The sequence below is a fragment of the Mobula birostris genome, chromosome 8, assembly GCF_030028105.1.
Source record: "Mobula birostris isolate sMobBir1 chromosome 8, sMobBir1.hap1, whole genome shotgun sequence".
Taxonomy (NCBI): Eukaryota; Metazoa; Chordata; class Chondrichthyes; order Myliobatiformes; family Myliobatidae; genus Mobula; species Mobula birostris.
The window spans coordinates 77,974,337-77,988,575 of record NC_092377.1 but is presented as its reverse complement, the minus strand read 5'-3'; the positions used below and the strand labels follow the sequence as shown (position 1 = coordinate 77,988,575).

General features: G+C 39.2%; 1 protein-coding gene across 2 annotated transcripts in view; it reads right to left on the bottom strand.

Annotated features, from left to right (window-relative positions):
- Window positions 1-1,420: 1,420 nt before the first annotated feature.
- The window catches only part of LOC140201419 (protein jagged-1-like), a 49,832-nt gene continuing 37,013 nt past the window's right edge, over window positions 1,421-14,239 (bottom strand). The window contains exons 21-26 of one of the 2 annotated variants that reach the window (XM_072265494.1): window positions 10,011-10,124; window positions 9,322-9,431; window positions 7,750-7,986; window positions 5,787-5,915; window positions 5,548-5,698; window positions 1,421-4,096 (exon numbers count right to left, since the gene is read on the bottom strand). In XM_072265494.1, the coding sequence (XP_072121595.1) occupies window positions 3,639-4,096; window positions 5,548-5,698; window positions 5,787-5,915; window positions 7,750-7,986; window positions 9,322-9,431; window positions 10,011-10,124 (1,199 nt within the window). In that variant the 3' untranslated portion in view covers window positions 1,421-3,638. The remainder of the gene's footprint in view (window positions 4,097-5,547; window positions 5,699-5,786; window positions 5,916-7,749; window positions 7,987-9,321; window positions 9,432-10,010; window positions 10,125-14,239) is intronic. The other variant, XM_072265495.1, reaches the window with a different exon arrangement.

Below are 14,239 nucleotides of genomic sequence, written 5' to 3'. Positions count from 1 at the left end.
CCCAAAGCCTCCTCCCTGCACAAGCGGCAAACTGTTTATGTGACAGTTCAACATGCCTCGCGCTCTCTCACTGAGATATGTACTTCAATACTAAATTTACTTTGAACTTTCAACATCTGGAGTGCAAATAAATGTCTCTGCAGCTATCACAGGACAAGTTAAAAATGTACTTTTAAACAAGCTTACAAAACCTGCAGTCTTACTTCACACTACACCATCTCTTAGAGGTTTATCTGCTGTTGTTAAACTACGGAGACGTGTACCCAAGGTAGAAACAAAATGTTTTAAGTTTGAACTATATGTTTAAAAACACAGAACTAAACAAAGGATTGGTCCAGGATACAGAACATGCATTTGTAACATTAATTACTTTATCGGGTTACAAATCACTACAGTCTTTGATCAGAAAACAAACTCCATGCTAATCAATTACAGGAAGAAAACTGTATACATCAGCACCCCTGACTAACCTAGCAATAGTATAAAAGCCAAAAACCACATTCAGAATTGGGACACTGACTTTGTCAGGATAAACAATTGTATATTAGTTTATGGCTTCTTTGAAGAAAAATTTTCATCAAGTATGTATAGAATTTTATCTGCCAAGGTCAAATTTAGTAATCTATTTTGTTTTCCTTCATTGAGGGCCCCAAGTTAACAGTCTGGCAAAGAACATACACATGTGGCACATACGGTCTAAATTCTCTCAGCATCAGGACTCAAACTAAAGAGAATAGGTTAAGAGGCAAATACCTTTGCAATACTGCCAAAATGCTGAATGCAAATACTGATTTTCATTTCTCCAAGCTATTTGTAAATGTCATCTCACTACTAATGGTTTGCAATTGAGGGAAACGTGGATTATTAATCTGTATTAACCAAAAAGCTACTAATGTAACAGTGAAGTAATGCTTCTAAAATGAGATAAAAACATTCAAAAGTACTTTAAATCTTGGCAGTCTTCAGTTCAGTAATTGCTGCATTGCTCTTACTTGCCTGAATTACTTGGGAATGCTTTCCTGCCTGTAAACTGCACAGCCCGTTCTTTTCAAAAGCATAAAACTTTGAATGTATATAACTGGCTGTAATAGATGGCTCTACTCAATAAAAATCTAGAATTGTTACCAAAAGTAATTTGGTCACTTCCAATGTCAATTTTAATGATTAAATTTACCTATTCCCTAGCACCAAATGTTATATTAATCATCCAATTCTACTACATTGAATTGAACAAAATTGCCTTGTTTTTGAATTAGTGTCACTACAAAGTTTCTAGTCTAAGGATGAGTTGGATTACAGATTTCAGTTGTTTCCTTTCCAAATAGTTTCTTACATCACCCCATTCCCCCCACCCCTCCATCCCAACCCACAAAATAGACTGGACAAAGTGAAAGCTTCAAGAGTAATGTTTTTCATAAATCAGAATTTTCTGTTCAAAACTTTATTGGGATTTTCTGAAAAGTGGGCACAATGAATCATAACATACAGACATTTACAAAAATTTAAACACTTGTCATTGCAGTGACTACACATTCAAATTGGGAAAACCTGGAGAGCATGAACTAGAAAGTAACATACAAGTGTTTGACAATACTTATGCAACTACAGACAATGGGAGGCTGGGTATTACACTGCAGTAACAAACACTTGTGGGTGGCTTCTCGAAACAAAAACACTAGACAACTTGAGTTACCAGCAGCATCCCCCACTTTAGAAATTGTCTAGTCTTAAATTGGTCAGAACAAGTAACAAGTCCAAGTGACTGCAGCCAATGTAGCTGAATGCAAGAGTTTATCATGCAGAAAATTAGTGTCAAGTCATCTATACAACTGATTTACTTGACAAAGCTTGTTAACATCCCAGAATTTATATTAGTTTGAAAAGGCAGTGTTTGAGAGAATAAGGGATTATGTACTGGGATTACCAACATAATTTTGTAATCTAGCCAAAATTTCCAGATAGATGAATCCAAGTGGTACATTTTAGAACCATTTCTGTTCATGTTTTAGGAATAGAAGCATGGTTTTAAAATAAATCACACAACAGTAGAACATTGTTGTATCAAAATATTTAATAAATATTAATTTCCAAAATTTATTGCCAGGAGCAACACAAAGATGCATCCTCATGTTCATATAACACTAATGTCACAATACACAAGAAAACATCATAACCAAGATTTCACCAATGAGATGACCATTTTGAAGAGCCTTTCCAGACCTGCGTAGATTATCTTTTTCAGAACTTGGATTTTCTTAGGCAAGGTAGGCATTTCCATGGCATGGTAATGACATGGCATCTCCACAGTGATCTCACTGGCAAAATCTACCATTCAAGTATTCAACAGCTAGCTTATTATTAGAATACTTCCTAAATGCAGGTATGTTATCACAAAAATCAACTCTACAAGTGGTTCAATATTATATCCAAGGTGAAAGATCAGGATTTACAAAACAACGTTGTGCTGTGCTTTTAACTCAAATGCACTATCTAGAGATATACGATTTTTTTCTATTTTTTTGTACATGCAACCACTCACATTTCAGGTACACAAAAGTAAATAGGTTAATTTGTTCCCTTACATTTGTATTTTGTTGCAGACGGTCCGCCCTGTCATTCCAATGTTTTCAATTCTAAAGCAGCAATTACCAAAGCATTCTAGTCTAATGCTCTCCGCATGTCTCTTTGATGCGTACAAAAAAAAATCTTGGCCAAAATAAAGAGCTTGAAATGATACTATAGAAATTGATCCAAAATGTCTGACATTGTACAAAACAGTTCCAAGGCACATGGCCAATTCTAGTGTTAAAAAATAATCTATTCTGCAACTACAGCACACCTCAAATTTGGCATGTAGGCAATATTACTGAAACACAAAGAAACAATTCATCAAAAATAAAGGAGCATAAGCTTACAAAGCTATCAAAAACCTTCAAATCTAAACATATAAATAAAAGGAATGGTATTTAAGGCTCTTGATTATTTAAGTTATTAAATCAAATATACACAGTGATTAATTAAAAAAAGTATTTACATTTATACAAAATCATAAACACTTGGCCTTTTATTAAATTCTTCATCTGAACAGCAACTGCTGACATGTGCCCCCCCCCCAAAATGTATCATCTTGGATTTTGATGATTGCTGTGGTTTTCAGCTGCAAAGGCACTTTCAATTACAGAACTAGACTAACAAAGTCAAATCTACTATACATAACTTAACAATACTGAGAAATTTTGAGCCAGTAAAATAAATAAAAATTCACCATCTTAAATTAAATTGGGGCCAGGCAAACAGCTACAACTAGATTTCAGTTCAAAAGGGCATGGAATCCTAATCAGACTGATATAATTGGAGAATGGTTCAGCAACGCATAAACTGTAGCTGAATTTCTGTTAGGGCACTCTTGACTAGTTTTGCATAGACATGAGATGCAGCACATAAAGTCTCAGCCAACCACAGCAACTATCAATGCCAGGGTAAGTCAGTTTGTCTCAAGTTGAACGAACATAGGGACTCTTGGCAGATAATACCCTTTACATAATATTACAGAACAATTTCGGAACTATGACTTTGAGCCTTCAGGGATAGCGAAAGGCTGTGCATCTGTTATATTAAATAGGCATCACTGCTGACTGCTATACAATGTATTCCACATGACTTAAGCTCTGTGCGCTTTCTAAGTCTCTGTTATCTTGTTTGTTTGTCCAATTGGGATTTTTAGTAGGAGTGCCTTGTATAGGTTTTTCATCTCTGTCTACCAGTGTATATGCCGACTGTTTGGAAAACCTTGTCTTCTGTTGGTGCTTGTCTACATCCACTTCTTCAAGCTCTGAATTATGCGTCCTTATTTTGGCAATTTTCAAATTTTTGCTTTCATAGTCTTTGCTGGCAGAACTGTTTGTCCCGTGCTTTTCAATGGGGTTTTTTATTTGATGCAGCTGCTCTCGGACATTGTTTGTGGTGTCATCAGACCCGGTAGGAGTGGGACTGCTCTGTTTTCTTCGACGTCGTATCCACCAGAAGAACAACATTACAAAGCAACAGATCCAAACTATGGTAATGACTGAGCTCAGCAAAGGGACCAGGAAATCTGCTGGGTGGGAAAAAGGCAGGACAAAACTTAGACAACGGCAAACCAGAGATGCTGCAACTGAATGACAGACACTGCATCAGCTTCCATCAGCCAGGCTACCAATTAAACTAATGCCATTAACTTGGTATCCAGAGGGTTCATGTTCCTCATCACCAATCAATGGCACCTGCTAAACATGCACTCATTTCAAATGAGGGGGTAATTGACAATGAAATATAAAACAGAGACTGCTTGGTGCCTTGACATTTCCCTTGGCTTGGAAAGAGAACATGGAGGAGACGGAGGATGGGTGGACAGTATGCCAAGTATAGATTTGGCATTTTTAAACTCAAAAGGGGAAATTTCTTCACTCAAAATGATAATAAATCTTCAATATTCTCTACCTCAATAGCTCTGGGTTCTCACTGGTGGCTAAATCCAAGACTATTATAGACCAGAGAAACCTGCTTCCCCTCCGTGAACACTTGCTGCCTCAGCCCAACTAGTCAGAAACTACCCAACCCAGACAATCTCACTTCTCCTGTCTTCCATCAGGAAAAAGGAAAAGCCTGAAAGCAGGCAGCACCAGGCTCAAGGATAGTTTCTTGCTCTTATAAAATGATCGAAATGGTTCTGATGTATATTAAAATGGACTTTTGACCTCAACATTCCTCGTTATGATCTGGCACACTGTCTACCCGCACTGTAGCTGTTGCACTTCATTCTGAATTGTTAATGACTTATCTTGCACGACCTCAGTGCACTTGTGCAGTGAATTGGTCTGCATGTTCGGTGTACACAAGCCTTTCACTGTACGTATGACAATAATAAACGAATACATCCCTGGAGAGCAATTAAGCTGTGTTTGATCAGCCACCATCTTTCCCAATGACAGATCAGGCTGGAAGGAACAGTGTGATATACCACTGCTTTGCTTTAATTTGTAATAACTTTCAACTTTATATAAAGCTACCTATAATCTGCATCGTGCAGCACAATGGCTACCTGTTCAGGAAGTGACGTGAAAGACGGAGAGGGGAGAAACATCATTCTGCTGAGACTGAAGTCACAAAGGGCTTGGAAGAACAAGTCTACACAGCAAAATACAAGCAACTTGTTCTGTAGAGTGGGGGAGGGCAGAGAGAGAAGGATAATTATCTCTGAGCAAGATGTTGGCAATGATTCACTGTTCATTAAGACTTGATCATCTTATCTAATTGCATAACCACATCTGCAGGTTTGTCTGGCAAATACCAAAGCCCTTTATTTGGTGCCAAGGTACGTTTTGCATTTGACACCATTCCTTTTTGGAAAAGGGCTTCAGACATACAGTTCTCATCTGATTCCAATTTACCATTTGGCATGGCAGTAATACAAGCTGATATGACTGTTCATCTGTCCCATTTCCTAATGGAGAAAATAACTCAAACTATCTCCCTTTTGCTAGGCTTTCAATTTTCATTGTACCTTACCTGGCTTCAGTGATTCAGGCATTTTCTGCACTCGAACCTCTGCAATAGCTGCAAGAATCGTGCTGTTTCCATCACGTTTACTGATGACATCAGTAATTCTCTCAGTTAAATCCTTGATTGGATTAGCTTCCTGCTGTGAATTTTCCACTGACTGTGTGGGGGGAAATACAAAAGTTAAAACAACTCGAAGTTATTAGAACCAGATCCATTTGAAATTTTACTGATAGAGAAATACTTACTATTGCCACGTTAATCTCATTGGCAGAGTGGGTCTGTTCGCAGACGAGGTAAAGTGAGTATTCCATTGACAGGTTGCGCAAAACTTGCAGACGCCTTAATTCCACACAAATTTGTTCAATGGTAACACCCTGAGATTAAAGCAAATCAAATGTAAAACCAGACATTTTGGTGGAGCAAGAATGGACACAATTAAAAAGTAGAACCAGTCAACAATATTGCTAAATTCCCAGAATTTGGGGAACAATACAGCTTCAAAATACCACAAGGTATACAAGAAACCTCTTCCCAGTGTTGGATTAAGTCTAGGACACACCAAGAGAATGAATCTCAAGTATATCATGACATATACATACTTCAATAATTATTACTGTTAGAGTGAGTTTTTATTGGGTAGATGATTTGTTTACACTTAAATGACTTTGGCCACCAGACTTCTATTTGACGAAGTACTGTGGATTGAGTCCACAACAATGCGCTTCCTAAAAAGGTGTGAATACCAGATGCTTCTGGCACTGTAGTTTGACCTGATGTCATAGTTTCAAAGACAGTATTATCTACACATTATAAATATTAATTGTCTTCTGTTAGCACAGAAAATGCCAAACAAATGTATTGTGGATTTAACTAAAGGCTGTGGATACCAACCCAGACATGTTGGCATTGGAAGGAAAGGATGGAGTTAGGTGTTGTGATATTTTATATGTAGCTTCAATAGGAAGCATTGTCTACACATTGTCCATAACTTTAAGGAGCAATTGCCTTTGTGTTTAGCATATAGATAGAGCCCACATTGGGCTAGCAGACCTTTCTACTGAAAGCATCTCTGTCCATAGATACGAGGGATTCTGCAGATGCTGGAAATTCAAGCAACACACATCAAAGTTGCTGGTGACCGCAGCAGGCCAGGCAGCATCTCCAGGAGGAGGTACAGTCCACATTTCAGGCCGAGACCCTTCGTCAGGACTAATTGAAAGAAGAGCTAGTAAGAGATATGAAAGTGGGAGGGGGAGGGGGAGATCCAAAATGATAGGAGTAGACAGGAGGAGGAGGGATGGAGCCAAGAGCTGGACAGGTGATTGGCAAAAGGGATATGAGAGGATCATGGGACAGAAGGCCCAGGGAGAAGGAAAAGGGGGAGGGGTGGGAAAAACCTGGGTAGCCTCCAACCTGATGGCATGAACATCGACTTCTCTAACTTCTGCTAATGCCCCACCTCCCCCTCATACCCCATCCGTTATTTATATACACATATTCTTTCTCTCACTTTTTCTCCCTCTGACTATACCCCTCGCCCATCCTCTGGGTCTCCCCTGGGTCTCCCCCCCACCTTTTCCTTCTCCCTGGGCCTCCTGTCCCATAATCCTCTCATATCCCTTTTGCCAATCACCTGTCCAGCTCCTGGCTCCATCCCTCCCCCTCCTGTCTTCTCCTATCATTTTGGATCTCCCCCTCCCACTTTCATCTCCTACTAGCTCTTCTTTCAGTTAGTCCTGAAAAAGGGTCTTGAAATGTGGACTGTACCGCCTCCTCGAGATGCTGCCTGGCCTGCTGCGTTCACCAGCAACTTTGATCTGTGTTCCGTCCGTAGATGCCTGCTGTACCTTGTCGTGTTGAAGAAGCTGCTTTGTATCTACCAGTGACCCTGTCTCTCTGGTGATTTAATCCACGCTACAACAGTTACTTTGAAACTTTAGGACATGGGAAACATTAGGACTCACATCCAATTTCTACAGACAGAAAGGTAAGGGATATCCATTTCCAAAGGCAATGAACTTGACAAATGCTTAATTAATTTTAAAATCAGATTTTATAGACAGGAGTATCAAGTGAGAAGGAACGAAGGATGGAAAATAGTTTCAATGCGAACAACCAGTTTCCAATTAGAACAGCTTCCACTTGATCTTCCATCATATTAGAAAAACCTCAAGATAGCCACCAAAAGAATAATTAATGATTACGTACCGGACGTAGCATCTCTTTGTTAATAGCAAGCGTGATCTTGGCACAAGTACCATCAAGGAAATCTGAGTTGGGTTGACATCCGGGTTTTTTTGGTGGCCGATTTGATAAACATTCACCCAAGCCCACACACGGAGGAACAAAGCAGTGGTTCTCGCTCACAGGAAGGCACGTTTGCCAAGCTGGACAATCGCTGCGGTCTTTAACACGGACTTGGCAGGGTTTAGGACCACACCACATCTATGAAAGGTTGACGCAATAAACTCATTAGCCACTTACAGGGCAAGTAAATTCTTATTACTGGACTCTTGCACACTTTGAAAGATCAAGTTGAGTTTGCTATATGTTCAGCTGGAATGAAAATCACTTGCAGCAGTATCACAGGCTCAGAGGAACATCTTGTACTGAATTTACACAGGTTTATTAATCTCACCATTAATAAAACCATAGACCACTATTTAAAGTTCTTTCACAATAGACCAGAGGAGATAGTTCCATTTTAAGAATGACCCGAATTACTCAAATTCAATTCTCCAGACAAGCCATCTGGGGAAAGAGAATATACAATGCCTGATTGAAAGATAAGAAATCACTCAAACATGTTTTCACTGCCCCTGACAGGGAGCCACTGAATGATCCTTCGTTAGGACAGATGCAAGTCAAATGCAAATATGCAATTCAAAGGATACTTGAAATTCCAGAATCTAATAAAGGGCAAAAATTCTCAGCTGGCTACAAGTAGCTTGACAATGTAGAATATGACTAAACGCTCACAAAATGCAGCAGAGCTTAGCTGCAATTTTTGTTTCAATCCTGTTTTAGGCCCCATCAACTTTCATTTAAGCTTTTTCCACCAATGCATTAATATTGCATACTTGTAATATCATCCTGTTTCCCCATTAGCAGGCTAACAGAAAGCAGTAGGTATAAATGGCTCTTTATCTGGTTGGCAAGATGCAAGTGGCATGTCACAGGTATCACTGCAGGGGCTTTTTTAAAACAAAACTTGCAGGACACTGAGGACCTAATTGCTAAATTTGTTGCAAAGCAAAATGTGAGAACAAAGATTAAATAGTTAAATGAGTGGATGAAAATCAGGCAAATGGTTTTCAAAAAAAAACCTGAAATTGTCCAAAATGTCAGGAAAAATTGAAGTATACTATACGTTAAATAGTGAGTTTGTGAGATGTAGAGGGATCTGGGCATAATGCACGGTTCATAACAGTCTGCAATGTAGGTGCAGAAAACAAATCCGAAAAATAAAAGAACCTGATTGTTTGTTGCTATGGGAATAAGTGGTTATGCTTCAGTCATGTAGGGGAATACATCTGGAGTACTGTGTACACTATTGGTTTTAAGAACAGATGTTAATATGCTGACACTTATTGAGCACAGCACTGAGCAGTTCTTTGGTTTAAGTTGCTAAAGTCAATTTCTTATCCAATTATAAACCTAATCCAAATGAGCAGCAAGCTTCCTGCATGGAAACAGCCTAATCTCACTATTACTCTGAACTCCCTCCTCTCCACAGCCCCATTTAATTTCATTTCAGTGCTCAAACCTCAGTTACCATACCTTTGTACATGTAACTCTGCCATTGTGACACTGACACCCATTGCAGTCTTCTTCCCATTTGGATCCATGTGACACAATGCTATCTTTCAGAATGCAAGCTCTTCCGGTAACTATACAAAAGGGGGAAGATTAAATCAATTTCAAAAAAGATAAAAGGGTTTGGAAATTCTCCAGAGCAAGAATCAGTAATCCAACTATCAACTCATGCACCATGGCCCCTTTTAAACACATACTGCTGTGGATTAATTAGAAATCCTTTTCACTGCGCAGTTAACTTAGCAATAAAACTAGAAAGACGTGGCTGAGTCTAGGAGCAGGAGTGGGCCATGTGGCCTTTTGCTATGTTCTTTTATTCTGAGATTAGAATCAATATGCATTTAAACACCATCTATTTGCCCTGTTTCTTTAACACCCAAGAAAAGTTTCTGAAATTCTTAAATAACTTTGGACTACAATAGATTTTGTTTAGGATGTGGGATAGTGGCAGGACAGAGACCATGAATAAAAGGTTCCACTCATCAGTAGCCATAGTAATGCAAACACTTCCTGTCATAACCAACGACGTTAAATTCATTGTTGACTCTCCCAGAAGAGACTGGTTTCTCAACACTACTGCAATTTCAACATTTCAATCAAATCTCCCTTTGATTCAATTGATTGCATTGTTTTAAAGGTAAGACATAGTTTACCTTCTTGACACCTTAAACCACTTTGTCCAGGTGGGCAAATACATCGAAAGCCATTGATTTCATCCACACACGTGGCTCCATAGGCACAAGGTGAAGACTGGCATTCATTGATATCTGAAAATTCAGTTACAGCACAATAATTAAAAAGGCACTTAAAACCTGTGCACTACATTCAAGTCAAATTTAAAGTACTGCAGGAAATATGGAACAAGTTATTCAGATTTGGCAACATCTAAGAGAAACCAAGTTCCAGTTCAATAAACTTGCTTTAAAATCTGCTACTTCGAGTATTTCAATGTGGTTTTGAATTTCTAAATTTCACCGCTGGAAATACACTTTAGTCTAAATGATCTGACATTTTTGCAAGACTGCAATTAAACTTTGCTCAAATTAATACTTGGAAAAAGTATCCCCACAAGATTTTTCCTTACCGTATCTTGCTATGTCCATAATAACCAGAGAACCTACATTATTGCTGAAAGAACAGTAAATAAAATTGTATACAAGATACAGAAACCCACCAGAGCCTGAAGGGGAAGAACACCTTGATCTTTTGCTTGGGATGGAAGGCCATGACAATTGGATTTATGAAGCTCAATGGTTAGTAAAATACCAGATGTATTTCTAGCAAATTGAGCAAGATCTCTTTTTGGAGGATGTGGGTAATTGAGGGCAAAGAATAATGACCAATAATCCACGGAGGCAACTAAAGCCAAGAGGATTTTATTTTGAACAATGCCATATATACTCGACTTACCTGAACTATAGTGAAGCAGACTGAAATATTACTCAAGTACATTCTCCCATTTTATATACCTATTACAATTAACCCATTAGAGTACCAACTTGTTTTGGCATTAGTACTTTCAGGCAAGTCTGTTGTGTGTCACAAGTCATGCCAGAATACACCAATGTAAACACACCTTAAATTTCCTCTGCAAACTCAGTGATTGTGAAAGTACATCCAGGAGTCTAGTTTAGTTAAAATGTTGGAGCCTATGGTCACTGTGCTGTTAGGTTTATCTTCCTGAACTGCTATAACTATAAATGAAGTGGAAAAATTGAGGTCATGCACTTAGCCATAAAATTGATTCGCCGCCACCCCCCCCCCCACCAAAAAATGGCGAGAGATTGAAAGGTGGTGGTGTTTGGAGACCCATGTCCTTGCAATCTAGTCACTTAAAATTAATGTGCAGCTACAGGAAGCAATTAGAAAGGTAAACAGTACATTGGCCTTTATTACAGAGGATATCTCATTACAATGACAGAAGGCCTTGGTTAACCACACCTGGAATATTGCACATGGGTCTGGCCTCACTATTAAAGATACACTGACAATAGAGCCAGTGCATAAAGCACTCAGCTCGATTCTAGGATTGGGGCAGGTGGTCAGGGGCCGGGGCCGAGAAGCAGTTGTTCCCAGGAGAGATGAGGCAAACTCTAGCATTGAGAAATAAAAGGAGATCTCAATGAAACATACAAAATTCTTAAGAGTAAATGCAGAGATAATACCTTTGGTGGTGGTCAAGGAGGCAGGGGGTTTGATTCAAGGGATCAGTGATTTCAGGTCACAGCTGAAGGAATTTCACCATGAAGTGAATCTTTGCAATTCTGCATCCTAAGGCTCTAAAGGCTCAGTGATTGAATTTAAAACACAGGTTTTTTTTGTATATTGAATAATATCAATTTAGTATGCCAGAATGGCAAAGGAATTAAAGATCACAGTACAGCTGCAAGGTACAATTTTGGGTAATTCTATTTCTAACATTAAGTCAGGGTTGTGCTGTTAAATGCTTGTTATAGAAAAAGATTAACTCTCCACTTATTTAATAATGTGGCTAAGTAAAATATTTTGCATATCCACACTAATCAACCACTTATCCGCCCCAACAAAGTTTACCTCACCCCTTTTAAATCTTGTGCACTGACACAATTTGATAGATACTTTGATCCCAAAGGAAGTTAGTGTCACAATAGCATTAGAAGTGCACAGATATACAAATATTAGAAGAGAATAAAAATAAGATGTACAAGATTTACAAATCAAAGATTATGAGATCACTTCCCCAGCTATAGGTTGACTTTTTATACAGCAAGGCAGCCAAAGAATGACCTCAGTGCTCTTTGGGGCAACGCAATTGTCTCAGAAAACGTCGCCCTAATGGCAGAGGTCTCAAGAACCTAATTTCCTGCATGTGCTCTTATTAATTCACATGCAGAGAAACAGCATCATGGAAAGTCAAGTGAACAGGGCAAGTAACAACAGTGGATTCTGGCTAATTGGGCCACTGGTTAAAATCAGGGAACCTGCTCATCCAGGACAACTCCTAAAGAAAAAATAATTGAGAAAATAGCCAGAATTCCCTTTATTTGGGACACTACATGTTACTGGACATTCTAACTAGCATCAGCTATGTGCACTTGTACAGCCATTAAACACTGCAATGTGCTTAAAGCGAACAGTTTAAACAGTCAGTTGCAAGTTTGTATTCAAAAAGCAATGACTTTGTCATTGATAGTTTGCAAGAGGAAAAAAAAGCACCAAGCCAATTCAGAACTTTTGCTTTCAAGCCTTCAGGATTGCAGATGCCAGAAATGCCCAGGAGCAAAAATTAAATGATTTCATTACTTCAAGTTAGGAACCAAGAAGAATTTGAAAGGTATTGACAATCATTTTGAATGCTACAATGAAAATGAAGATTCGGGGGATGCAATCGTCAATAGCTATGTATGAAGGCAGCCCACTATCTGCACTGGATGACTGCACTGATTTTGTTCATTTACAGTCAAAAGCACACGGCAGCAGACACCGGATGAGTTCACCCACCAATAACTATTAGGAAGTAATAGTTTTATAGCACTGTAATAGCATTGATGTTTAATTTGTTCTGTATTTCATTTAAATATGATATAGAAGCAGCTATCTTTCCCAGCTAGTCTGCTCTGCCATTTCATCATGGCTGATCCATTTCCCGCTCAGCATTCTCCCCATATCCCTTCACGCCTAATCAAGAACCCGTCCACCTCTGCCTAAATATACCCAATGATTTGGCCTCCACAGCCACTCATGACAACGAATTCCACAGATTCACAACTCTCTGGGTAAAGAAATTCCTCATCTGTTTTAAATGGACATCCCTTCATTATGAAGCTGTGTCCTCTGGTCTTAAGACTCCCCCACCATAGGAAACATCCTCTCCATATCCACTCTATCGACTGGTGAAAAGCCTCAACAGGTGCCAATGAGATTCCCCCTTCATTCTTCTGAATTCCAGGGAGTACAGGCCCAGAGCCAATGTCTCCTTGTACAATAAGCCTTTCAAATCCGGAATCATTTTCATGAACCACTTTTGAACCCTCTCCAATGTCAGCACACTTTCTCAGACACGGGGCCCAAAACTGCTCACAATACTCCAGTGAGGCCTCACCAATGCCTTATAAAGCCTCAACATTACATCCTTGCCTTTATAATTTGTTACTCAGTTAAAATCAGTTCGCCTTTTCTACCCCTCCTTAAATTTCCCATGAAACTTCAGCTAACTGGAGCAGCCGCTTAATTGGGCCATGAGGTACTGGTCCCAATTAACCGAATTCACTGTATTTAGAAGCATGTGAATACCAAGTGAATTCAGTGTCAAGCCAGATCAATCTGAGGAAAACCGATGGTTAAAGAAATTGATTGTAAATATGATGCAATAATACCAAACATGTTACTCAAATAGCTAATTAAAACTGGTGTTTAAAATGGGAGAATTTGCTGCAGTAATATTTTAGTCTGCTTCAGCAAGCTTTGGGCCCTTTATCCAAGAAAGGATGTGCTGGCATTGGAAAGGACCAGGAGGTGATGACCCTGGGCCTGTACTCACTGACATTTAGAAGAATTGGGGGTGGGGGGGGGGGGGGTGGAGAGAACTCCATTGAGACCTATTGAACATTGTAAGGTATGTATGGAGTGGACATAGAGGATGTTTCCATTAATGGAATAGTACAGGACCAGTAGGCACAGCTTCAGAATGGAAGCACATACCTTTACAACAGATGAGGAAGAACTTCTTTAGCCAAAGGGTGGTGAATCTGTGGAATTCATTGCCACGGGCAGTTGTGGAGTCTAAGTCATTAAGTATATTTAAAGTGGAGGTTGATACAGGCTTGATTTGCAAGGGTGTCACAGGTCACGGGAAGGCGGCAGTAGAATGGGGCTGAAAAAGGAAGATTGGGGCTACGATCAA